Source organism: Corvus moneduloides, chromosome 30 (assembly GCF_009650955.1).
Source record: "Corvus moneduloides isolate bCorMon1 chromosome 30, bCorMon1.pri, whole genome shotgun sequence".
NCBI lineage: Eukaryota > Metazoa > Chordata > Aves > Passeriformes > Corvidae > Corvus > Corvus moneduloides.
Window position 1 is genome coordinate 513,432 of NC_045505.1, and position 24,448 is coordinate 537,879.

The 24,448-nt window shown below is 65.4% G+C and overlaps 2 protein-coding genes across 2 annotated transcripts; one reads left to right on the forward strand and one right to left on the reverse strand.

Moving 5' to 3' along the window:
- Positions 1-366: 366 nt before the first annotated feature.
- On the forward strand, positions 367-5,437 carry SHMT2 (serine hydroxymethyltransferase 2). Its single transcript, XM_032093924.1, has 12 exons — positions 367-473; positions 1,928-2,128; positions 2,232-2,311; positions 2,475-2,675; positions 2,756-2,837; positions 3,300-3,422; positions 3,491-3,630; positions 3,772-3,937; positions 4,014-4,113; positions 4,323-4,478; positions 4,728-4,835; positions 5,036-5,437. The coding sequence occupies exons 1-12, from the start codon at positions 450-452 to the stop codon at positions 5,161-5,163; spliced, it is 1,509 nt and encodes a 502-aa protein (XP_031949815.1). The 5' UTR covers positions 367-449; the 3' UTR covers positions 5,164-5,437.
- A 559-nt stretch (positions 5,438-5,996) lies between these two features.
- Positions 5,997-11,028, reverse strand: NDUFA4L2 (NDUFA4 mitochondrial complex associated like 2). Its single transcript, XM_032093984.1, has 4 exons — positions 10,759-11,028; positions 7,758-7,846; positions 6,471-6,531; positions 5,997-6,254 (listed from the first exon to the last, which is right to left on the reverse strand). The coding sequence occupies exons 1-4, from the start codon at positions 10,813-10,815 to the stop codon at positions 6,198-6,200; spliced, it is 264 nt and encodes an 87-aa protein (XP_031949875.1). The 5' UTR covers positions 10,816-11,028; the 3' UTR covers positions 5,997-6,197.
- Positions 11,029-24,448: the final 13,420 nt, after the last annotated feature.

The following is a 24,448-nucleotide window of genomic DNA, read 5'->3' on the forward strand; positions in this document are numbered from 1 at the left end:
GGGGGGGAGCGAGGAGGTGGGACCCCCGGGATTAGGAATGGGGGGTTCAGCGAGGAGGGAGCCCCGGGGATTAGGGATTGGAGGGGTGCAGGGATGAGAGACCCCGGTTTGGGGGATGAGCAGGGATGGGGACCCGGGATGAGGCGGGGGGGGGGGAGGGATGGGGGACCCCGGCCTGGGGTGAGGGGGTTGCAGGGATGGGGGACGCCAGGATTAGGGATGGGGGGGAGGTGCAGGGACCCGGCTGACCCCGGTTTTGGGGGGGGGGGGGGGGGGGGGGGGGGGGGGGTGGGGAGGTGTCGGACCTCCAGTTTCCCGTCGGCCCCGGGGCTCCGGTGGCTCCGCCCTCCCGGCAGCGCGCGCGTGGGGGCGGGGCCAGGCGGGGGCCGGGACCGGGACCGGGACCGGGGCCGGGACCCGGCCGGGACCCACGTGCAGTGCGGACAGAGATGTGGCCGCTCCGTCTGGGCAGGGTGAGCCTCGGGGCTGGGAGCGGGGCCCGGTCCCTGGGCGGGGGGGAGGTCTCCGGTTCCCGGTAAGCGTCCCCGGTAAGGATCCCCGCTTCCCGCATCCCCCGGTACTCACCGGGCGCTCCTGTCCCTGGTGTCTCCCGGTGCTCTCAGGGGTCCCGGTGCCCGGGGGGACGGTCCCGGTACCCGGTGGGGGGGGGGGGGGGGCGGACACCCCGGTGTACGGGAAGTCCCGGTGCTCGGAGGGGGTGTCTCGGAACGCAGAGGGGTCCCGGTCCCCGGGGGTCTTTCGGTGCTCTCAGGGGTGCCGGTGCCCACAGTGTGTCACAGCCCCCGGTGCACGCACGGGTCTGGGTCCCCGGCGTGTCCCCGTCCCCAGTGGGGGGGTCCCGGTGCCCGCTGGCGGGGGGGGGATGTCCCGGTGCCCCGTCGTTCTCCCCGTGTGTCCCCCTTCCTCCGCCCTCCATCGCCCCCGGGGCTCTCAACTCCATCCCGGTTCTCCTGCTTGGGCCGCTTGGGCACCGGGACCCCCATGCCGGTGTTCCCCCCCCCACCCCGGCCCGCCCCCCCCCCGCCCCCCCCTGCGGACTTTGCGTCCGTCCCAAAGTCCCCGGGGCCGGGACAGCCACCGCCACCGGCCTTGGCCCCTGCCCGGTGCCCGCGGCCCCGCGGGTGATGCAATGGGGCGGCGGCGGTTACATCACCCGGCACCGGGCTGAGGGGGGCACTGGGGGCCCCCCTGGTTGTGCACGGGGACTCTGAGGGGGTCCCCCCCACGGCCGCCCCCCGGTTGCACCGGGTCCAACGAGGGGAGGGTCCCATGGGTGTGCGCGCGAGCTTTGGGGGGGGATCCCTGAGCGCCTTGTGGGGAACTTGGGGAGGATCCTCAGGTGCCTTGGGAGGGTCCCTGTGTGCCTTGTGAGGACCTTGAGGGGGTCTTCATGTACCCTGTGGGGTCCTTGGAGGTCCTCGTGTGCCTTATGGGAGCTTTGGGGGGATCCCCATGTGACTTGTGGGGTCCCTGTGTACCCTGTGGAGAGCTTGGGGGGGTACCCGTGTGTCTTGGGGGTCCCCTTGTGCCTTGTGGGAACCTGGGAGGGGTCCCCATGTGGTTTGTGGGGTCCCTGTGTATTCTGTGGAGAGCTTCGGGGGGGGGGGGGGGTCTTCATGTGTCTTGTGACGTTCCTGGGGGTTGCCCATGTTCCTTACGGGTCCTTGGGGGTCCCCGTGTGCCCTTTGTGGAGCTTGAGGGGGTCCCCATGTGCCTTGGGGGGACCGTGGAGGAGTCTCCACGTGCCCTGTGGGGTCCCTGAGGTCCCCATGCACCCACCTTGCGGGGTGACACCGGTGACTGGAGACAGAACACGGGGTGCTGCTCCTGCCACTGTCACCTGCAGGTCCTGGGACAGGTTGGGGCAGCTCCAGGGGTCACAACCTGTCCCCCCCTCTCTGCACAGACCCTGCAGCGATGGGGGGGCCGGGTGGGCACCGGCAGCCAGCGGGCACAGCACGGCCCCGCTGCCGCCACCGCCGCCGCCGGGCACGTGCCGGGGTGGACGGGGCAGGAGAGCCTGGCCGAGAGCGACCCCGAAATGTGGAGCCTGGTGCAGAAGGAGAAGGATCGGCAGTGCCGGGGGCTGGAGCTCATCGCCTCTGAGGTGGGGGCCGGGGGGCTCGGGCATGGGTGGGGACGGGCCTGGGGGACCCCCTGTGTAGGGGGGGGTTTGGCTGCTCCGATTCCCATCCACCTTTTCCCCCCAGAATTTCTGCAGCCGGGCGGCACTGGAAGCCCTGGGCTCCTGCCTCAACAACAAGTACTCGGAGGGGTATCCTGGGAAGAGGTAAAGAGGGGAGTGGGCTGGGGGGGCGTTGGGGGTTCAGCTGCCCAGGGGAGCCCCGGGGCAGGACTGGGTGCTCCCAAGTGGGGGCTGCCCTCTGCACCCCATGGGGTCGGGTGGGGGGGTGGCAGTGGGGAGCCCCTGGTGACCCCACCCTGTCTCCCAGGTACTACGGGGGGGCCGAGGTGGTGGATCAGATCGAGCTGCTGTGCGAGCAGCGGGCGCTGGAGGCTTTCGACCTGGACCCCACGCGCTGGGGCGTCAACGTCCAGCCCTACTCGGGCTCCCCGGCCAACTTCGCCGCCTACACGGCCCTGCTGCAGCCCCACGACCGCCTGATGGGGCTGGACCTGCCCGACGGGGGCCAGTACGTGGGGAGCTGGGGGGGGCAGCCTGGGGGCCACTGCCCCCCCGGGGTCCCGGCCTCACCCCCTGCCCTCCCTGCAGCCTCACGCACGGGTACATGACCGACGTCAAGAGGATCTCGGCCACCTCCATCTTCTTCGAGTCGATGCCCTACAAGCTTGATGTGAGCTGGGGGAAGGGAGGGTCTGTAGCTGAGGGGTGAGCCCTGAGCTGTCCCCGAGGTGTCCCCGAGGTGTCCGAGCTGCTCTGCCAAACCCCTGCCCTCTGTCTCCTCTTATGTCCCAACGTGTCCCAGTGCCACAGGAGATGCCCAGGGCTCAGCTGGACGTGCTGTGCTCAGGGCAGGGGGCAGAGGGGTCTGTCTGTCTGTCCATCCCTCGCAGCCATCCCTGGGGCTGACTGACCTGTCTGTCTGTCTGTCCCTGGCCTGACTGACCTGCTTGTCTGTCCCTGGACTGACCAATCTGTCTGTCTGTCCCTTACAGCTGGCCACAGGGCTGACTGACCAAGTTCTGTCTGTCTGTCCATCCAGCCCTGGGCTGACTGACCCATCTTTCTGTCTGTCTCTGTGTCTATCTGTCCCTGGACTGACTGACCCGTCTGTCTGTCTGTCTGTCCCTCACAGCCGGCCACTGGGCTGATCGATTACGCCCAGCTGGAGGTGACGGCGCGGCTCTTCCGTCCCCGGCTCATCATCGCGGGCACCAGCGCCTACGCCCGGCTCATCGACTACGCCCGCATCAAGAGGGTACATGGGGAGGGGCCTGGGGCTGGGGACGGGGGTCTGGGGTCAGCAGGTGACCGCGGTGTCCCCAGGTGTGCGAGGAGGTCAAGGCGTACCTGCTGGCGGACATGGCCCACATCAGCGGGCTGGTGGCGGCCAAGGCCATCCCGTCGCCCTTCGAGCACGCGGACGTGGTCACCAGCACCACGCACAAGACCCTGCGCGGCGCCAGGTGAGGCTGTGACCCCTCGGGAACCCCTGGGACTCCCCCCATGAGGATGGAGCTGCCACTCGATGAGCGGGGCCACTCGTCCCCCACCATGGGGGTGGTGTCACCCATGGGAGGAGCGGTGCCAGCGTCTCTTGCCACCAGGTCGGGGTTGATCTTCTACCGCAAGGGCGTGCGCTCCGTGGATAAGAAGACAGGGAAGGAGACCCTCTACGACCTCGAGGACAGGATCAACTTCTCCGTGTTCCCTTCCCTGCAAGGGGGACCCCACAACCACGCCATTGCTGCTGTGGCTGTGGCCCTCAAACAGGTCTGTGCTGGGATAGGGGGCTCGGGGCGGGGAGTGACCTGGCCCCCCGGTGCTGATGGGGTGTCCCCGCTGCCAGGCCAGCTCCCCGGCCTTCCAGGAGTACTGCCAGCAGGTGCTGAGGAACGCCAAGGCCATGGCACAGGCGCTGCTGCAGCGCGGGTACACCCTGGTGTCAGGTAATGCTCAGCCCCATGGTTTTGGGGACAAGAGGGGTGAGCTGTGATGGGGGACGAGTGGCCCCGCTCGGTCTCGGGGCAGCAGTGGGGAGTGCAGGGGGATTGGGGGGGGGTGAGGTGGAACAGAGGCAGCACTGCAGAGCAGGAAAGGGGTGGCGTGGGGGTCTGGGGGTGCTCAGGGGTCCTCACCCCTCTCCTTTGCTCCCCAGGTGGCACCGACAACCACCTGGTGCTGGTGGACCTGCGGCCCAAGGGCATCGATGGGGCGCGGGCGGAGCGGGTGCTGGAGCTCGTCTCCATCACCGCCAACAAGAACACGTGCCCGGGGGACAAGAGCGCGCTGACGCCGGGGGGGCTGCGCCTCGGTGAGGGACCGAGGGTCCATCCCTGGGGTGGGGGGTCCCCAGGCTTTCACCCCACAGCATCCCCACCCTGTTTCACCCTTCTCTGAGGACTCCAAGTGGGAATTCGGAGCCGGTTTTGGCCCGGAAAGGGGGCAAGACCCCATGGGGACCAGGACTGGGGGAGCCCCAGTGAGGGGCTGGGACTCTGGGAGCTCCTTGTGGGGCTGGTGCCCCCACAGTGGTCCCATCCCTGATGGGCTCTGTCCCCAGGTGCCCCCGCGCTGACCTCCCGCCAATTCCGTGAGGAGGATTTCCAGAAGGTCGTGGAGTTCATCGATGAGGGCATCACGCTGGCCCTGGACGTCAAGAGCAAAACCAGTGAGCGACAGGGGGGTCTCCCCCCATTTCCCTCTTCCTGGGTGTCCGTCAGCCCTGCTGCCCTCGTGGTGCCAGCCCTGCTCCCCTCGTGGTCCCAGCCCTGCTCCCCACACCGGTGCCAGCGCCCATCGCGGGTACCTGGGAAGGGATGGGGCTGCTGTGGGGTCCCGCCCTCCTTACCTGCTGCCCCCCACCCCCAGGTAAGCTCCAGGACTTCAAGACTTTCCTGCTGCAGGACTCGGAGACGCAGCAGCGCCTGAGCAACCTTCGCCAGCGCGTCGAGACCTTTGCTCGTGCCTTCCCCATGCCCGGCTTCAGCGACCACTGAGGGGGAGGCACCCCTCCTGCCAGGCTGGGGTCACTGGGGGGAACAGGGAGAGGCTGAGACCCACCCTCTGCCTTCCCTCCTCCCCTTCTTCCCCGTTATCACCTCTGGGTGCTGCGTCCCCGGGGTGCGGGCGGCGCACGCCCGTCTTGCTCTCAGTGTTAGGGTACAGAGACCCCCCCAGCCCCTGCTTGGGGCGGGGGGCACCGCTTGTTCCAGCCTCATCTTGCACTTTTCTATGGGGAGGGGTTGCTAATAAACGTGGGGGCAGAGCCTGGAGGTGTGTGGGTGCTGTGCTGGGGGGCAGAGGGAGGTGGGGGTTGGGTCGCTGGAGCCCCTCAGCACCATGCCAGGAGACCCGGGGCAGGGGGAGGTCTCATACCTCAGTGTCCCCATCCTGGTGCTTCCCCCAGTGGGCTCTGAGGGCAGGGGGTGATGCTGAGTTGTGGGGTCGAGTGTGGGGGCCATAGCTTGGGATCTTTCCCCCCTTTTTCCTGCCCAGATGGGCACCAGCTGCACCCTGCCCCGTGTCACGTATCCCCGGGGGGGGTGCACACGCATCCAGGACATCGCTCGCACGTGTGGGTGTGACCCCTCCACCTCTCCCAGCTCTTCCCTTCTCCACAGGGGCCGGGGTAGGGGCGATCCTGGAGCGTGGGAGAGCGGAAACAGCATCCGAGGGCTTGTCCTGCTTCCAGCAGGATGCGACCCCCCCCCGCCCCAGCCTTCCCGGGGGGGTGATAACATCTCCTGCGTTCCTGGCTCTGGGAAACCATAAAAAAATCCCATTTGCCGCCCCTGCCCCCCCATTAATTTATTACTGTCCTACGAGTTAATTACAGTCACGAGGTGAGGGGTGCAGGGGCACCCACGGGGACGTGGTTTATTGGGGGGGCTGGCACGACCACGCGGTTTGGGGGTGCTGGGGAAGCAGTGGGAGCTGTGTGTGGTGGCTGTGGCAGAGCTGGGGGGGCCGTGAGGGAGTTTTTGGGGGAGGGGTGGGCTCCCCCTCCAGCCCAGCACGTCCCAGAGGTGGCTCAGAAGCTGGGGCGGTCCTTCTTGAGGTTCTTGTAGTCAGTGGAAACTGCCAGAAACTGGAGAAGGGAGGGAGGTGTCACTGCAGCCTGGCCTTGGCCATGGGGGGGGGCACAGAGAGCCCCCTCCCCAAATTGGAGCACAAGGAGTTGGGGGGCTCTGCTCCAGGGCTGATCCCCCCTTTCCCCTTCCAGAGAAAAACTCGGTGTTTTGCCCTAAATGTGGCTACCTCCCCGCCGCCACACTGCCAGCCCCCCAGTTCACCCAGTACTCACTTTATACTGGTCTGTGGGGCTCAGCTTATTCCAGGGTTCAGGATTATTCTTCCGGTCCCAGCTGCGAGGGGTGACAGGGACATCAGCGCCTGTAAGGAGTGGGAGAGAGACCCCCCCACCCCGTTGTAGCCCCCCAGCCCCAACACCACCATCCCCAGTTCTCCCTGACACCTTCCCAAACTGGACACGTCCCTTCCTGTCCCGGGAGGGCTGTGGGAGGCCAGTGGAGCCGTGGGATGGGGTCCCTGGAGAGAGCAGCTCATGTTGCCCCCCCCCCCTTCTCCCGTCCCCCCCCATCCACTGGTGCTGGCCAAGAGCAGAATTTTCCATCTGGGAAGATGTTTGTGTCTGTATCGGGGGATGGAGGGGGGGCCGTGCAGCAAACACAGCCCCCCCGGAGCTGTTTAATGGCATTAATGTGTTTGGGGCATGGGGGGGCTGTTATTCCCCCCCTAAACACCCGCCTGCCAAGGTGTCTGGATCTGCTAATTGTGGAGCTGAGCTCAGCTGGTGCCAGATGAAATCCGTGAGTGGTTTTACCGGGAGCAAACAATTACAAACGAGGTGGGGGGCAGTGGGGACATGGGAAAACCAGCCTGGTCACCCCAGCACGTGGAGCTGTCCTGCCCATCCATCCTTTGGGATTCCACAGCTCTCTTTCCATCCATCCATCCATCCATCCATCCATCCATCCATCCATCCTCACACCTTGCTCTTTGCTCATTCTTCCCCACTGGTTTTGTCCATCCCTCCCTCTCTCTCTCTCTCTCTCTCCCTGTCCCTTCTCCAAGCATCCCTCTGACCATTCCCTCCTCAATCCCACCCTTCCCACACCCATCCCATCTCTCCATCCATCCTCACACCTCTCCCTCTGCTCATCCCTCCCTGCTGGTTTTGTCTGTCCCTTCCTCCCCCGCTCCCTTTTCCAACCATCCATCCCATTTCCCATTCCCCTCCACCCCACCCTCCCCACACTCTTGTCCCTTGCCGATCAGCCACATTCAGCTCTCACCCACGTCCTTCTCACCCACTCACCTCCTTCCCAGCGCCTGGAGCTGGAGGGGCCCTCCCCTCATCCCCCCAAGGCAAGGGGAGGGGACACAACCCCCCAAACTTCCCTCTGGGCACCTCTGGACCCACATTTTCCCCCCATCCTTCACCATGAAGCTGTGTGTGGGCACCCCAGCAGCTGCTACCACACCTGGCCTGAGCCCCCCCATGCTCTGGGGGTGTGGGATGAGAGCCCGAGGGGTGCCCCGGGGGTGCCCAGGGCACCTCAACCCGTACCTGACGTCTGGGCTGTACAGCGCCAGCCGCAGCAGGTACAGGACCGCGCTGCCCAGGCCCACACTGATGAAGCCAATGAGGGGAACGAGCTGCAGAGAGAGAGAGAGAGAGAGAGAAATGAAAAATACCCCAATAAAATGAATATTTATCAGGCGGACTGGAGAGTGAAAGGGAGAGCTGACACGCCGGGAGATTTACAGGGGGAATATGGCAGAGCAATCCTGTAGCCGGGCTGCGGTACACAGTGTAGCTGTCAGCTTGAGTGACTGAATTAAAAGAGGGAGAGAAAAATCGGCTCGTGTTGGAGAGGAATTGGATTTGGAATGAGAAATCACTTCCCCTCCGCCTGTGGCTGCCCAGCGCTGGCGCTGCTGAGGACCTGGGGACCCCATTCCCGGCATTCCCAGTGTTCCCAGTGCCTCCACTCAGGGCTGAGCCTCAGTTTAATGGTTCCTCCCTGAAGGATTTGGTCCTGGCCACCCCATTCCTGGCGTTCCCAGTGCCCCTGATCAGAGCGAACCTCGGCTTGTGGTTCTTCCCTGAAGGATTGGGTGCTGAGCACCCCATTTCCAGCATTCCCAGTGTTCCCAGTGCTGCTGCTCAGGGCTGAGCCTCGGCTCGTGGTTCCTCCCTGAGGTACTCGGCCCTGGGCAAGGTTTGTCCCCGAGCGACTCCGTGACCCTAGATAGGGTCCCTGTCCCTCCACAGCCCCCCAGGCTCTGCACCCCCTCTGCACCATCTCCTGACAGAGCACGAGACAAGGAGGTCCAGTTCATCTTACTGGGCTGGACTGGACCACGCGGGGGCTGAGCAGCCAGGGGTCCAGCGCGGCTCTGGGGGGCACTCAGTGACCCCAACCCCCCCACATTCATCCTGCCAGCAGGTCCCCTCACCCCCCGCTCCGTGCCCACGGCGGCTCCCAGCGCACCTTGGCTCCATCTCCTCATCTCCGCTCGCGCTGCCAATCCCCCAGTGCCCGGAGCGACGCGGCCTCAATCGGAGCCGAGCCGAGGCGGCTTTGACCTCCCCCAAATTGCCGCGGCCCCCGCGCCGGGGAGGACGCGGGCAGCGTAATGAGCGCGGCGCCAGCCCGTGCCCCTGGGAGGGAGCCTCGTCCTGCCCATTAACGGGAGCGGTGCCGGCGGAGCCGCATCGCCAGCACCTGCCTCGATTCGCAGCTCTGCTCGGCAGCCGCAGCTCTGAGAAAGTGCCCCCGAACTCAACGCCCACCGCTCCGTGACTCAGTTTCCCCACTGGGATGACACTGGGAGGGAGGGACACGACTGGAAAATATGATGGAAAGGGTCAGTCCGAGCCCTCTGTTCGCTGCCAAGCAGCTCCATGACCTGCATGGGGAAGGGGGCACAGCTGTGTCCCCTTGCCCAGCCTTTGCTCCCCACCGGACCCCCCCATCCTCTCCCAGTGTCCCCAGTACGGCCCAGCTCCTGCTCAGCAGTGCTGTGCTCAAGCCAGGCTGAAACGATGGAGCGCCCGGCAGATGCCAGCGCCCATCCAGGAGGTCAGAGCCATCAGTGGATGATGGTCCTTGGCACCGAGTGCCAGCAGGAGCTGGCAGCAGCCGCTGCCCAAGCGCTGGCAAATCAAGAACCTGCTGCAGCGCCGGGAATTGCTGTGGCTGCTGGAGAAGATTCGGGGCAGCGGGGCCGTCTCACCATCTGCTGCCGACACCGTCTGGGTAATTAATGGCTGGGAAGAATTAGGGGCAGGAGGAGGCTGCCAAGCCGCAGGTGCCAGCGGTGGAGCCCGATTTCCCCCAGGCACGAGGCGGGTGGGCGGCGGGGCGCGGTGCCAGGCTCTGCCTGGTGGCCGCTCGGTGCCCACCGAGCCGTGCCAGCGGGTTCTGGGCCTGCCAGTGCTGCTGTGCCTCATGGCCACGGTGCTGTGCAGCGTAGCTGGGACATCCATCACTGCCAGGCAGCTGGGCACGCTGCGGCCGAGGATCCATCGCCGGGTGAAAGCGCGGCTACACCTGCCCAGCAAGCTGAGCGTGTGGGATGGATGGATGACACCGCATGGAGCGGGTGACACCACAAAAATTGCCCCAACAGCCCCTGCCAGCAACAGCCCTGCCGTGTGCAAGAACCCCGGACCCCCCCATGCCTTTACACCTCCAGTCTGGGGTCCTCTTTGTGCCCCCCAAGTCACTCACTCACAGCTATGGCAGGAACAGAAACATCCCAAATCTCCCCATTCGGAACTGAGGATCACACAGGAGCCTCGGCCTGTGCTGCCCATCCAAGGACGTGGGAAGCACCCTGGAGGTCCCACCTGCCTGTGCCCACGGTGCTGGCACTCCCCTGGCAGTGTCCAGCCCCGGGGTTGAGGCATCTTTTACCCAAACCCCTCAGCTTGACATTTTGAGGGACAGATCTGGGGCTGCTGGGGTGAGTGGGGAGGGGGCTTCATTTCCATCCCCTCTGACAGAGATGTCCCCAGACAGGGTGTAGTGGGTGGGGAGGGACATGGGGAAGTTTCCCTCGCCCACCAGCCGCCTGTTGGGGTGTGGGTAAGAGTTGAGGTACCCCAGCCCGGCTCGGTGAAGGAGCCCCGGCCCCTCGCCAGCGCTGGATGGAGGGAATGGGGTGGGAAGCACTGGGTGGTCTCGCCTTTCCTTGGTGAAGGAGGGATGGGGATCCCCAGGACTCCCGGCTTACCCGGAGGGTGCTGTGAGTGCGGGAGGACAGTGGGAAGGGGAAGCCGGAATAACGCGGGACTGGGGGGCTGAGGAGGGTTTTGGGGAGCGGGAGGAAGAGGAGGCTGAGGAAGGACACAGAGAACAGGAGGAATGGGGGGTAGGATGGTGAGATGGAGGGATGGAGGGAGAAGGACGTGAGGAAGCCCAGGGGCTCCAGACATGTGGCGAAAGATGGGCAAGGACAAGCCCGAGGGACGGGGGCTGCGCGGGGTCCCTGCGAGGAGGGGGAGAGGGCAGGGGAGGGATGGAGGGGTCCCTGGAGGGAGCGGGGGCTGGGTGACTCACGCCGGGGTGCCGTTTGACATGCCGGGAGAACATTCCTCCACGCAGGGGACCCTTCATGGCCAGGGTGGGATCGGTCCGGCGATGACGGCGGGTTCCGAGGTCCGACCGAGGATGGAGGGTGGGCAGGAGGCGAGGGAGGCGTCTGCAGCCGGGCTGGGAGGGACGGGGCGGGTCGGGACATCCCGGCCCGGGGACACGGCCAGGGGGGAGGGAGAGAAGGAGGCTGGGGATCAGATCCTGAGCCCGGGCGCCCTCCGCTCCTTCCAGCCTCCCCCGGGGTGACCGCGATGTCTGGGGGACCGATGAGCGCTGGGTGCGAACCCCGATGTCCCCGCACGGCCTCGGTGTCCCTCCCCACGCGGGGCCAGCCCCATCACAGGTGGCTCCGCACTTCGGTGCCGGGGCGAAGGATGAGCCGTGTGATTCCCGATGACAACTTGGCCGGGGTTCGCCGCCCCCCTCCGCGCCCCCCGCCCCCCCACCCCCCGCCCTCCCGTTTATGATAAATGATAGAACACCCAATTTACATTTAGCGATGCAAATCTCCCTGGCAGGAACAGATGCTGCCGTGCATATGGAAAGCGGCTATTAGTACCCAACAAAGGACCGGGAGAGGGATGGAGCGGGCGGCCAGAGGCGGCAGGATGGACCCAGCAGGGATGGGGACCCCCACCCTCCGTGAGGGGGGGGCTGGTCATGCTATGGCAGCAGCGAGTGCCAGCACAGCCGTGCCCGTGAGCCCCTACTTTGGAAGTCCTTGGGGTCCCCCCGGAATGCTCCCCTCTCCCACCCAGTTGTGGGGTCCCCCCCACCACGGTGCCACCCACCCTGTCCGATTCCAGCCAAGCCTAAAGGACAAAGGGGAGGATTTTTTCGGGAGTCCATGGATACAAGAGAAGGCTGAGGCACATCCGAGGCCCCGGGTGACATAATTAGAGATCGGAGATGCGATTGATTAAGTGCCACTCCCCGAGACGGAGCATCCTGCCCTGGGCACGGCCCGCGTGTCCTTCGTCACCTTCCTCTGCCCAGGGCGGCCAGGGGGGCACAGGGAAGGGGGGTACGGGGTGGGGGGGCATGAGGGGTCCATGGGGTGTGTGCATAGGGACATCTGTGTACGTGGTGGGACGCTGACCCAGCACCGGAGCACCGGGTCCAGAGGGTCCGGGGGACCCCGGTCCTGTCAGTCCCAGCTCTGCTTTGGGACACCCTGCACCCCCAGCCCCCCATTCCCTGCGGGAGCTCCCCTGGCACATGACGGGATTCCCTGCCCACGGAGCCCAGCCTCCTCCACGCTCATTAATGACTGTAATTAAGAGTTTAATTCCTCACGGTGCCTCCCTGTTCCGTGGGGGTGCCAGGAACCCTCGGGAGCAGCCGTGACGGGGAGCTGGGGGGGTTCCAAGGCGGGCCCCACCCGAGGGTGACACCATAACCACCAGCACAGAGATGCCCCTGGAGCTTCTCCCCCAGCCTGGCACATTAGGGGCCAGCATTTTGGGGGAAAAACACGCAAATCCTGCCCAGAAGGAAAGGAATCACAGCAGCCAAGCCCGGGACACGTGAACATGTGGGGACACGTGTGGGCTACACAGATGTGCACATCTGGGCAGCTCCATGCCCACCCACACCAGGGGGCTCTGGTCTACCCAGTCAATCCATGGGATCTCATCCAGGGGTTCCAGGGGTCCGGGAAGGAATCTCCACCCCAAAATTCAGGGGTCCACGGGGGACTCAGAGGTCTAGAGGGAATACTCACCGAAGCCTCACCCCGAAATTCAGTGGTCTGAGAGGGACTCAGGTGTCCAGGATGGGACCAGGGGCCTGGGTGGGACCCTCACCCCAAAATCCAGGAGTTCAGGGGAGGGTCTAGGATTCTGGGCAGGCCTTCACTGCAAAATTCAGGGATCTACGGGGGCACCCAAGGATCTGGAGATGACCCTCACCCCAAAATTCAGAGACCCAGCAGAGGACTCAGAGATCTGGGTGGGACAAGGGGGAACATGACCACAAAACTCAGAGATCCAAGGGAACAACCAGGAGCCTGGGGGTACCCAAGGGTGTGGGGGAATCCCCTGGGGGGCACCCTGAGGATCTGGGGGGGGGGCACCCCCAAGCCCTGCGGTGCAGCTGCGTGTCCCTGCACCCGCACACGTGCACGGCCACGGCCACACCTGCTCGGCATCCGCGTGGTCACACACGTGAGACACACACACAGAGGTGACATCGCCAGTGCTGAGGCTGGGGGGGCCGGGGGGGCCCTGGGGGGGGGCCTGGGGAGGGGGCTTTGGAGCCCGCGGCTCCGCTGGCAGCTGCTGCGCTGGGTTATTTTACAACCGCTCCAAAAATATTATTCAAGATGAAGGAGAATCACGGCTGCTGCGAGCGAGCGAGGGCCGTCGCCGGGAATTTATCACCCGGAATTGGGTGCCCCCCCTGGCACGGCGCCGTGATGAAGTGCTTCATTAATGGGAGATGCTGCGGCTCGGCATGAACGTGCCTGCACCTGAGCACGCGCTTCCTCTGGCTCCCAGCCTTGGAACTGAGCACCCCCCCGCCCCACGGGCCCCCCCGGATCCCTCCTGATCCACAGATCCCATGGATTGAACCCACAGCCCCCCCAGACCCCTCCCAATCCACAGATGCCATGGATTGAACCCACAGCCCCCCCAGACCCCTCCTGATCCACAGATCCCATGGATTGAATCCACAGCCCCCCCAGAACCCTCCCGTTCCACAGATCCCATGGATTGAACCCACAGCCCCCCCAGATCCCTCCCGTTCCACAGATCCCATGGATTGAATCCACAGCCCCCCCAGATCCCTCCCGTTCCACAGATCCCATGGATTGAACCCACAGCCCCCCCAGATCCCTCCCGATCCACAGATCCCATGGATTGAGTCCACAGTCCCCCCAGATCCCTCCCGTTCCACAGATCCCATGGATTGAACCCACAGCCCCCCCAGACCCCTCCTGATCCACAGGTCCCATGGATTGAGTCCACAGTCCCCCCAGAACCCTCCTGTTCCACAGACCCCATGGATTGAATCCACAGCCCCCCCAGACCCCTCCTGATCTGCAGATCCCATGGATTGAATCCACAGCCCCCCCAGATCCCTCCCGATCCACAGATCCCATGGATTGAATCCACAGCCCCCTCAGACCCCTCCCGATCCACAGATCCCATGGATCAAGCCCCCAGCCCCCCCCAAAACCCCTCCCGATCCACAATCCGTGGATCACATTCACAGAACCCTCCCAGACCCCTCCTGATCTGCACATTCCATGGGATAAATCCACAGCCCCCACCCCGTTCCCATCCCAGCTCCACACATCCCATGGGACGAGTTCACAACCGCTCCAGACCTTTCCCGATCCACACAGCCCTTGGGTGAAGTTCCAGCTCCCCCAGACCCTCCCGACCCGCACATCCCATGGATCAACTCCCCCAGACCCCTCCCCATCCACACAGCCCTTGGGTCAAGTTCCTGCCCTTCCAGATCTCTCCCGATCCACACAGAACAAGGCCATGGCCCCCTGTCCCCATCCCGGCTCCACACCTCCCATGGGACAAGGTCACAAACCTCCCCCGACCCCTCCCAATCCCCACATCCCCTGGGACAAGTCCCCAGCCCCCCCAGCCCCCCTGGCCCTCCCAGCTGGCACCCACTGGTTGTGCCCCCCAAGTGACACAGGGTCACCCCTTGGGGACCCTTCCCCTTGATCCGCCTCTGCTCCCTCCAGAGCCGTAAATCCCACCGGATTCTGGCGTGGCATGATGGAAACCAGCATCAAAAATTCATCCCAAGTAAAGCAAACAAACAATAAACAAACAGCCGATAATTAAATGGAGAATTAACGGGATGGATTCTATTCCGTGCGCTCCGGGATCAGCCCTGGAGCAGGGAGAAGAGGCTGGATCCCGGCGATCCCGTGCTGCTGCCTGTGACCCCGAGCGGCACGAATGGGCATCACCCAGCAGCACTATCGCGACATGTCGTGATGATTTGCACAGCCAGATAATGGGGGAGCAGCCCCGGCCCTGCCAGCCCCGCGCGCCTGGGGTCGGTGGCGCTGAGCCGGAGTGTGATGTCACACCTGCCCCGTGACGTCACTGATCTCCATGACATCACAGCCCCCTCCTCTCTCCTGCCCTGATCGTGACGCGGCTCCGATCGCGCCCACCCAGGGCCCGGCACCATCCATCACCCATCGGGGCGCGGCGCCTGCAACTGGCACCGTCATTTAAGAGCCATTACCGGCCTAATTCCCCACATTAATCACGGGAGCGGCAGGACGAGCACCGGGAGAGCCCAGCTCCGACCCACAGCCGCGGCGGGGTGCGGGGATCACCCCCAGATCCGGACACCCCCCCAGACCGTGACACCCCCAGATCCTGCCTCCTCCAGACCTTGATACCCACAAACCCTGATAAACCCCCCAGATCGTTATTCCCCCACACCTTGACTCCCCCAGACCATTATTCCCCCGGACCCTGACTCCCCCAGATCCTGACACCCCCAGACCTTGATACCCCCAGATCCTGACACGCCCAGACCGTTGTTCCCCAAAACCCTGACTTCCCCAGACTCTTGGCACCCTCAGACCCTGACTCCCCCACACCATGACACCCCCCAGTGCTGCTGCAAAAGCCTCCCCCCAGATGCCGAGGGGGTCTTGGGGAGCCAGGGAGGATCCTGGGGAGCTGGGGGCAGTCCTGGGGAGCCGTGGGGTTCAGCTCAGCCATGCCAGTGAAGTGATTCCTGGAACTGACCCCACAGTTCCCCACCACCTCGGCCCCAGCCCGCACTATCGATTCCTTTTTCCATAATTCTCCACAGAAAAGCCCCAGCTCGGAGCTACGATTTCCCCGCCCGCGTTATAAATAACCGGGGTCAGCGGCTCCGAGGGCTGCGCCGTGCCGCGCTACAATTTAATAAACAGAATGGCCTCGTCCTTCATCGTGACAAAGACACCGGTGGGGCCGGAGAGGAGCACACAGCTGGGACACGACTGGGACATGGCTGGGACACGGACACGTGGCTGCAACACAGACACGGACACACAGCAGGGACATGGACACACACACACAGAGCTGGGACATGGATACACATGGCAGGGACACACGCGGCTGGGACATGCACGCCCAGGCACACACACATCAGATGTGCACACGGCTGGGACACGCACACACACACACACACACAGCCCTGGGGGGCACAAACACACACGGCTGGGACACGCGTGAACTCATCAGACACACCTGCAGAGATGAGACGCGTGCACACGTTGAGACACGCATGCACAGGCAGAGACACGCACACCTGCATCAGGCACACGCACGGCGGGGACACACACACGGCGGGGACACACACACACACACGGCAGGGACACACACACGGCAGGGCAGGGACACACACACACGGCGGGGACACACACACGGCGGGGACACACACACACGGCAGGGACACACACACACACACGGCAGGGACACACACACACACACACACGGCAGGGACACACACACACACACGGCAGGGACACACACACACACACGGCAGGGACACACACACACACGGCGGGGACACACGCACGGCGGGGACACACACACACGGCAGGGACACACACACACACACGGCAGGGACACACACACACACACACACACGGCAGGGACACACACACACACGGCGGGGACACACACACGGCGGGGACACACACACACGGCAGGGACACACACACACACACGGCAGGGACACACACACACACACACACACGGCAGGGACACACACACACACACACGGCAGGGACACACACACACACACGGCAGGGACACACACACACACACACACACGGCAGGGACACACACACACACGGCAGGGACACACGCACGGCGGGGACACACACACACACGGCAGGGACACACACACGGCGGGGACACACGCACGGCGGGGACACACACACACACAGGGCAGGGACACACGCACGGCGGGGACACACACACGGCGGGGACACACACACGGCGGGGACACACACACACACACGGCGGGGACACACACACACACAGGGCAGGGACACACACACATACACGGCAGGGACACACACACGGCAGGGACACACGCACGGCAGGGACACACACACACACAGGGCAGGGACACACGCACGGCGGGGACACACACACGGCGGGGACACACACACGGCGGGGACACACACACACGCACGGCGGGGACACACACACGGCAGGGACACACACACACACGGCAGGGACACACACACGCACACACACGGCGGGGACACACACACACACAGGGCAGGGACACACGCACGGCGGGGACACACACACACGCACGGCGGGGACACACACACGGCGGGGACACACACACACACAGGGCAGGGACACACGCACGGCGGGGACACACGCACGGCGGGGACACACACACACACACGGCAGGGACACACACACGCACACACACGGCAGGGACACACGCACGGCGGGGACACACACACACACACGGCAGGGACACACACACGCACACACACGGCAGGGACACACGCACGGCGGGGACACCGCCGGGTCTCGGCCCGGTCCCGCCCGGTGCCGCGCGGGGCCGCCCCGGGGCCTGCGGGAGGCCTGTGGTGCCCTCTGGTGGCGGCGGCGGGGGTCGGCCCGGGGGCACCGGCACCGGACAGGGACCGGGAAGGGGCCGCCGCGGGGCACTCGGCAGCGTGGGACGCGGGTGGGGCCGTGCCTTCCGCCGTGCCCTGCTGCTTCTCCTTCTTCTCCTTCTTCTCGTCTTTCTCCTTCTGCTCCTTCTCTTTATTCTTCTCCTCCTGCTCCTGCAGCTGGTGCAGGGTCAAGGACCTTCCTGCAGCTACAGCCCCCCCTCCGTGAGCCTCTCTGGACCCACTCAGCGCGGCCCCGGGACCCCCAGTACCAGGGCAGGGACCCCAACAACGAAGGGACCTGTCCCCCCCCATGGAAGCTGTCACTCCCGGCACAGCGTGGGGACCACCACGAGCAGGTCCGGGAGGTCCCATCTCCCACATCCTGGGGGCTGTGCCGAGCCCCCAGCAGCTGTCCCCTCTCCACCCCCCATATTTCCCCCCACCCCAGCCCCGCTGACTGATTCCAGAGCCTCCAAAATCAATTCCCATCCCCGCCAGGACACGCTGAGAAGGCAACAAATCACAGTGGCGGCTCCGCAGCCCCAGCGCCTCATTTTTCTTCCTGAACTCCATAATAAGAAATCAATGGCAGACGCTGAGCTCCCGGTGCGGCTCCTCTGGGATGGGAGGCAGCGAGTCCTCCCCCACCCCCAAATCCCGGGTTCCCCCACCAGACCCCAGTTCTGGCAGGGCTCACCCTGATAGGCAGCTCCCTTCTCCCTGCAGATCCTTCCCTGGATCCTCAAAGGCTCCCCAGCTCTGCACACCTCAGCTTCCAGGTGTGCCCAGCCCCCGGAGGGATCTGGAGGAACTGGGGAGCCCAAAATGATCCCTGAAAAATTGGGAGAGGGGGACCCAAGCCCACCATGGAGCAGAGCATAGGACAGCACCCAGCAGGTACTTCAGCCAGTCCCGCAGCACCGAAGGGTGGAGAGGGTGGGATCAAGGGGGATGGTGGAATCCAGGGGCCGGTGGGATCCAGGGGATGGATTAGGATCCGGGGTACAGGTGGAATTCAGGGAGAGGGTTGGATCCGGGGTATAGGTGGGATCCAGTGGGAAGATGGAATCCAGGGAACAGGTGGAATCCAGGGAGAGCTCTGCATCCGGGGGCCAGGTGGCTCCAGGCATCCTGCGGGCACCGATCCGGGGGGGCCCCGGGCCACTGTCACGCGGCAGCACCAGCAGCTGCGGAAGGGTCTGGGCTGGGATTGCTGCTCCAATTAGCTGGAATCGTGCTTCCCCGCCGCGCCTGACACCGAAAAACCGACATAATTACCCGCAGCGACAGGGAAGGCAGGACCGCGGCTCCCGCTTAATTGAGTGTTTACAGCCTGCGCGGAGGAGGAAACAGCCCCCCAGACAGGCAAACCCCTCCCCCGCAGCCAGGGAAAACACGGGGGGGGGGGGGGGGAAACAGCCCCATCCCCCCGCGCCGGGGCTCGCCCCATCCTCCCACCCCTCCCCTGGGCGTCCCCGTCCCTGTCCCCAGGTAGACAGGACAGGTGGCCCCTGCCAGCGCCGCCACCGGCCCTTCAGCTCCTGGTTGACTTGCAAATGCAGCCGCAGGAGCTGGGAGGTCTCGCTCCTGTCAGCCGGGATGAAATCCCGAGGGGCGGCTGGGGGGGATCACGCAGGCAGACGCGTCCTCGAGGTGGTGATGGGGCAGGGGGACACAGCCAGATGTGACCCTGAGATGGTGATGGGGCACGGGGACAACCTGCCCATGGACTGGGTCCTCCTGCGGTGTGGAGACCTCATCCCAGAGGGATGCGGCCAGTTTGCGGCTGGAGGGGCACCCCAAGACGAAGTGATCTATGAAGTGCCAGGCACCGACCCCCATCCCACGGCCCCCCAGCCTGTCACACCGTGATACCCCCACCCCGCGGCGGACCAAGCTCCTGCCCAGCTGTTTTCTCCTCGTTAATTTTTGATGAGCGGGATGAGAATTGCGCACGCCGCCTCATCACGGACCCCATAACAATGAGCACCGCTGCCGCCCCCGGGCCCGGAGCGCCGGCGCTGGGAGGCAGCCGGGGCCAGAGGGCTCCGAAGGGGGCGCGGCCGGAGCTCCCCCCGCTGTCGCCCCCACCCCGTGCTCCTGCGTGGCGCGCACTGGGCACCCGCGTGGGCACACACTTGCCAACACGCTTGTGGAGATGCCCAGGAACAGGGACATACAGGTGTGGAAATACAGGGACGCACATGACACCCCCACCCCTAATGTGACACCCCGCGTCCCTGCAGCGTCTCCCACCCCAGCGGTGCCAGCGCTGGTGTCATCTCCCCACCGTGCCCAGAACCACCTGTGGGATGTGACAACTGGGGGAAACAGGGCTCTTTGCTGTATCCCACAGCTGGGGGTACTGGGAGAGGGAGTGGGGCGCACTGGGAGGGCGCCTGAGCCCAACCCAGGCACCTGAGCCCATCCCGTGGATGCTCCCCAGCACCCTCGTGTCACCATCGAGAGACCCCAAACCAGGCTGGAGGGGGAGAGGAGGGGGGCAGCCCCTCAGCCCCTCCAGACGTCTGCCACTGCCTGATGTGCCCAACTGGAATCACTAATTCCAATAAAGCCAAGCTAGATTAATTTTCATTTCCCCATGCAAATCAGCGCTAATTAGGATGGATTTAGTTCACCTCACAGGGGCTGTGGGGACAGAGGCTGAGGCGGCCACACGCCCCAGCCAGGCTTTGGGGGGTTCATCCTCCGGCAAGGATTTGGGAGGATGGATCCCACAGCCAGGGAGGGGGGGTCAGAAGCCGGGAGCAGGGGCAGCAGGAAGGCTGGAATTGATCCAAGTGCTCTGTCCCTCCCCAAGGACCCTCCAGGTCTCCCCCCTGGTCCCCAGTACTCAGTGGGGGGACAGCAGGAGGGCAGGGATTGATCCAGATGCTCTGTCCATCCCCAGGACCCTCCCAGGTGTCTCCCCCGGTCCCCAGGAGCCAGAGCTGCCCCAGAGCTCATCCCTGCCTCGATTAGTGCCTGAGGGGGGGTCACCGGACCACGGTAGGCAAACAGGGGTGCCAGGGGGACAAGGAGGGGGTCTTCTCATCACCCAAAGACCCCGGCCCGTCGGGGGTGCGGGGCTGGTTTGCTCAGCTGAGAGCTCAGCAGGGACAGGGGGTCCTCGGGGGCCCCCCTCCAGCACCTGCCCTGTAACTGCAGGCGTGGGGCCTGCGCTGTCCTGCGCGGGGTCCCAGCAGGATGCGACCACCCTCGGGTGCCTGGGGTGTGCCCCGCTCTGCGGCAGGGTGGGGTCACAGCGCATTTCCACCCCCCCCTCCCCCCCGAGTTCTTTCCGATTCTGCTTTCGCCTCCTTCTTTACCAAATATTTAACCGCTGCCCGCCGGCTCCTGCTTGCGCAGGTTGCTGTGGAGCCGAGAAGGACGCGGCTGCCTCAGAGCAAAGGCGCTGCAGACGGGACACCGCTAGGCTCAGAACTGTCCCCCCCTAAAAAGGGCTGGCGCACCTGGAGTGTCCCCGCGGCTGAACCCCCCCAGCCCTGGCACCGCCACACAGCTGGGACCGGTCCCCAGGATTTGGGGGACAGCCAGGCTGGCCCCCCCTGCCACCTCTGCAGCTGGGACAGACCCCGACACCAGCACCCCCCAGCCCTGTCTGCAGGCCCCAAATCTAAGGGGGGGTTCTGAGGGGCTGTGAGGAGCTGGGGAGAGCTGTGCAAGGCTGTGAGAGGCTTGGTGCTGTGCCATGTAGGGGACCCCATAACCAGCCCCCGGCCCTGGCTGCACCCCCCTTAGCCCCTGGCTCTCATACCCCCCAAAATCTGCCTTTCCTGCTGCCTCTCACCCCTAACCCACAGCCCAAGAGCCCCCAAACTCCTCTGTTCCCTCCACCAGAGGCTGGAGCAGCCTGAGCAGGGGCGGGGGGCGGGCACTGCCCCAGCTCCCCACATCTGCTGGGGGCAGAGAGAAGGGGCTGCGGGGGGGATTGTGGGGACCTGTGAAGCCTGGGGGGGCTTGAGGGGGCTGTGGGTGTTTTCGGGGGGCTCTGAGGAACTCAGTGCCGTGCCGTGGAGGAGACCGCCCGTGGTCCTCGCGGGCCCGAGGCCACCGCCAGTGGCAAACAGCCAGCGGCGGTGGCTGCTGCTGCCCTCATTAAATCCCCCGTAACGAGCTCCGAGCCCTGGGGCCCTGCCGGACTCGGGTCATTAGGGCTGACAAGGACCTGTCACAGTGGGAGACGTGGCGCGTGTGTCCCCAGCCACCGTGGGGACCCCGGGGGGGGGCAGCTGCCCCCCAACCCGCACCATTCCCCCTGGTCCTGCCCTCGGAGCCGGGTGGGACGGTCCGTGTGTCCCCCCCCCGGGGGCTGGAGCGCGATCGGACCCTATCTCTGCCCACGCTGGAAGTGGAGTGGGGAGTGGGGGATTTGTGGGGACCCCGAGGCTCCCCCCGGCCGCGCCAGGAGGAGAGGGGGAAAGGAACAGAAAGGAAAGGGGGGAAAGCAGAGGGAAGGGAGCGGGACAGGAGCGCTGCCGAGCCTTGGGGCCCCCACTCCCAGCTCCTCTCCCAGGACACGCCGGGGCCGCGAGAGATGGAGGAGGATGAGGAGCAGAACCCACCACCCCACTCCCCGCTCCAGCCTCCCAGGAGGAGGATGAGGAGAGGAGCCCACCCCTCTCCAGTCCCTCAGGAGGAGGATGAGGAGCAGGGCCCCCTCCCGCCCCAGCCCCCGGCAGAGCTGCTCTTCCCCGGGAGCCCCCGGTACAGATAAGGAGCCCCGGTGCTCCCCGGGGCGCGTTTAATCTGGGACAGGACAGTTATTGGATAAATACCATGAATATGGAAATTGCATTTATGCTGATTTATAGCCGGGGGGGCAGGTGGGGAGCGCAGACGCTTTCGTTTACTTTAATCCATTTATTTCCCTGCCTGGAGATGGAGAACAAGCTCCGAGCGCTGCATCTGCTGCTCCCTGTCCTCCGCGCGCCCCGGAAAGGGGGTGCAGGAGGGGGTGCCCCCACCCTCGCATCCCGGAGCCGCTCCCCTGGGATGATGTATGGATCTGGAACGAGACCGGTGGGATTTCAATTAATTCCTGGGCCTCGCAGACTCCTGACCTTTCACGGGATGCAGAGAGAACTGGAGGTGATTAATCTGGAGGTCAGGGGGGCTCCTCCAGCTGAATCCCTGTGTGTTCCATGGGGTGGGATGGGGGGCAACCCCTTCGCCTAAGGAGGAGCAGGGAAATGCCGAATGTTGGGGGAACCCACCCCCACTCTGCAAGCAGCCAGGTCACAGCCAGGCTGGGAGCACCAGGAATGGCAAAACCACGGGAAAACAGGAAAGAAACAAACCCTAAAGTGCTCAGCAGCCCTTAAATGAGGGGTGGAAAATCCCATCCCACCCCTCATCCTCAGCCCATCCACCGGGTGCCAGTGACTCCCCACCTCCGCCTGCCCCCCGCATCCATCCGGGAAGCAGCGGGAGCTGGGATGCGAGGAGGGGGATGAACATGGAGGGGTGATGGTGGGGGGGTGCGCTTCACCTCTTAATTCCCTATTAACTGCTGATCAATCCAATTAGCTCCTGTCTGTAATGAAGGGCAGCTGCTTGGCTGGGGCCAGCTCTTCCCTCCCTTCCCAAAATTCATCCCAAAACGCATCTCCACCCTGGCATCCCACCAGAAGCCGGCAGGGAAGGGGACTGGGGGGTGGTAGGCTGATAGAAGGGGTTTTACCCAATTTTCCAGCTGACTCCAATTAAGTTGTTCTCTTCAGCTGTTAAATTAGCCAGAGCCCTCCCCTCTTCCCAGGGTGGTTCCCCCCCTTTCCCTCCCCACCGCCCAGATGCAGCAAATCAGCTGCTTCCCCCCCCCCCCCCCCCCGCCTTCCCCCCCGCCTTCCCCCCCCTCCCGCAGGGCTCCGCAAATAAATAAATAGACAATCCCGGGAAAATTAACCGTGTGAGGAGCCGCAAATGAGGTGGAAAATTTTAATGGTTCGGCATTTAAAGCTGTGTGACAGGAGGGGAGGGGGGGAAGGAGGTCAGTCCCGGGGACTGCCCCCTCCCCCCCCCCGCCCCCACTTCGCACCCCCTCATTTCCATCATTCCTGGAGCAGCATCTCCTTGGGATGCTGGGAATGGGGGGAGACCCCCAGCGTGGGTTCCCTGTACCCCCGGAACCCCCTCAGCAGCCCTGGCCCGGCCCCACGGAGCGGGGGGGGAACAAGGACACTCCTCCTGGGGCAGTGCCCCCCCCGCCCCCCCAAAATCCCCTCCTCGGTACCGGTACCGGGGGGGGGTGGGGGCTGCCCCAACAGCCGCCCGCCAGGGGGCGCCGCAGCCTCCCCGCCTAATTTGCATATCTTTGCATACAGCGGTGCCGCGCGACGAGTCGGCAGCGCCCCCTCGCGGCGGAGCCGGGGAAGCCCGGCCCCACCCACTCCACAGGCCCCGCCCACCCCGCCTGCCCGTCGCCGTGGTTACCGCTGACGTCACTGCCCCGTGACGTCACGGGGCGCAGCCCCCGCTCCGGGGCCCGGGCACCTGTTCCTGGCTCGGCGCCCGCCCCCGCCGCGCTCCAAGGTCTCGTCCTGTCCCCGGCACCGTCACCTGTCCCCCGCCGCCCCTATTCGGGCCTCGCCGGGCCCCGCGCCAGCGCCCGCCCCCCGGGGGACGGGGCGGGGGGGTCCCGGTGCCGCCCTATCCCCTCCCACCACCCGTGCCCGGCTGAGCCCCCGCTGGGGGTACCGGCAGTCCCATAGTGACCAGTGACATCCCCCCTCCCAAAGGGGCCACCGCCACTCTCCCTGTGACCAGTGACCCCTCCATCAGGGGCCGCCGGCACCCCCACAGTGACCAGTGACACCCCCCCACCGCCACCCTCCCAGTGGCCCCCCCCAGCGGCGAGCACTGGCACCCCAACAGTGGCACCTCCCAAGGGGTCATCGATGCCCCCACAGTGACCCCCCAGGACCCCCCAGTGCCCCCCAGAGGGGGGACCACCCGCACCCCCACAGTGCCCCCCCCCCCCCCTTCCCCCATTAAATCCACGCTGGA

Bases quoted from the DNA above. Each gene is read 5' to 3' on its own strand.
- SHMT2 (XM_032093924.1), top strand. From the start codon at position 450: ATGTGGCCGCTCCGTCTGGGCAGG. The intron at 2,312-2,474 runs GTAAAGAGGGGA...CCTGTCTCCCAG, and splicing joins GAGGGGTATCCTGGGAAGAG to GTACTACGGGGGGGCCGAGG. The intron at 4,479-4,727 runs GTGAGGGACCGA...CTCTGTCCCCAG, and splicing joins GCCGGGGGGGCTGCGCCTCG to GTGCCCCCGCGCTGACCTCC.
- NDUFA4L2 (XM_032093984.1), bottom strand. From the start codon at position 10,815: ATGAAGGGTCCCCTGCGTGGAGGAATGTTCTCCCGGCATGTCAAACGG. The intron at 6,532-7,757 runs GTACGGGTTGAG...CACCCCTCGCAG, and splicing joins CTGTACAGCCCAGACGTCAG to CTGGGACCGGAAGAATAATC. The intron at 6,255-6,470 runs GTGAGTACTGGG...TCCCTTCTCCAG, and splicing joins GCCCCACAGACCAGTATAAA to TTTCTGGCAGTTTCCACTGA.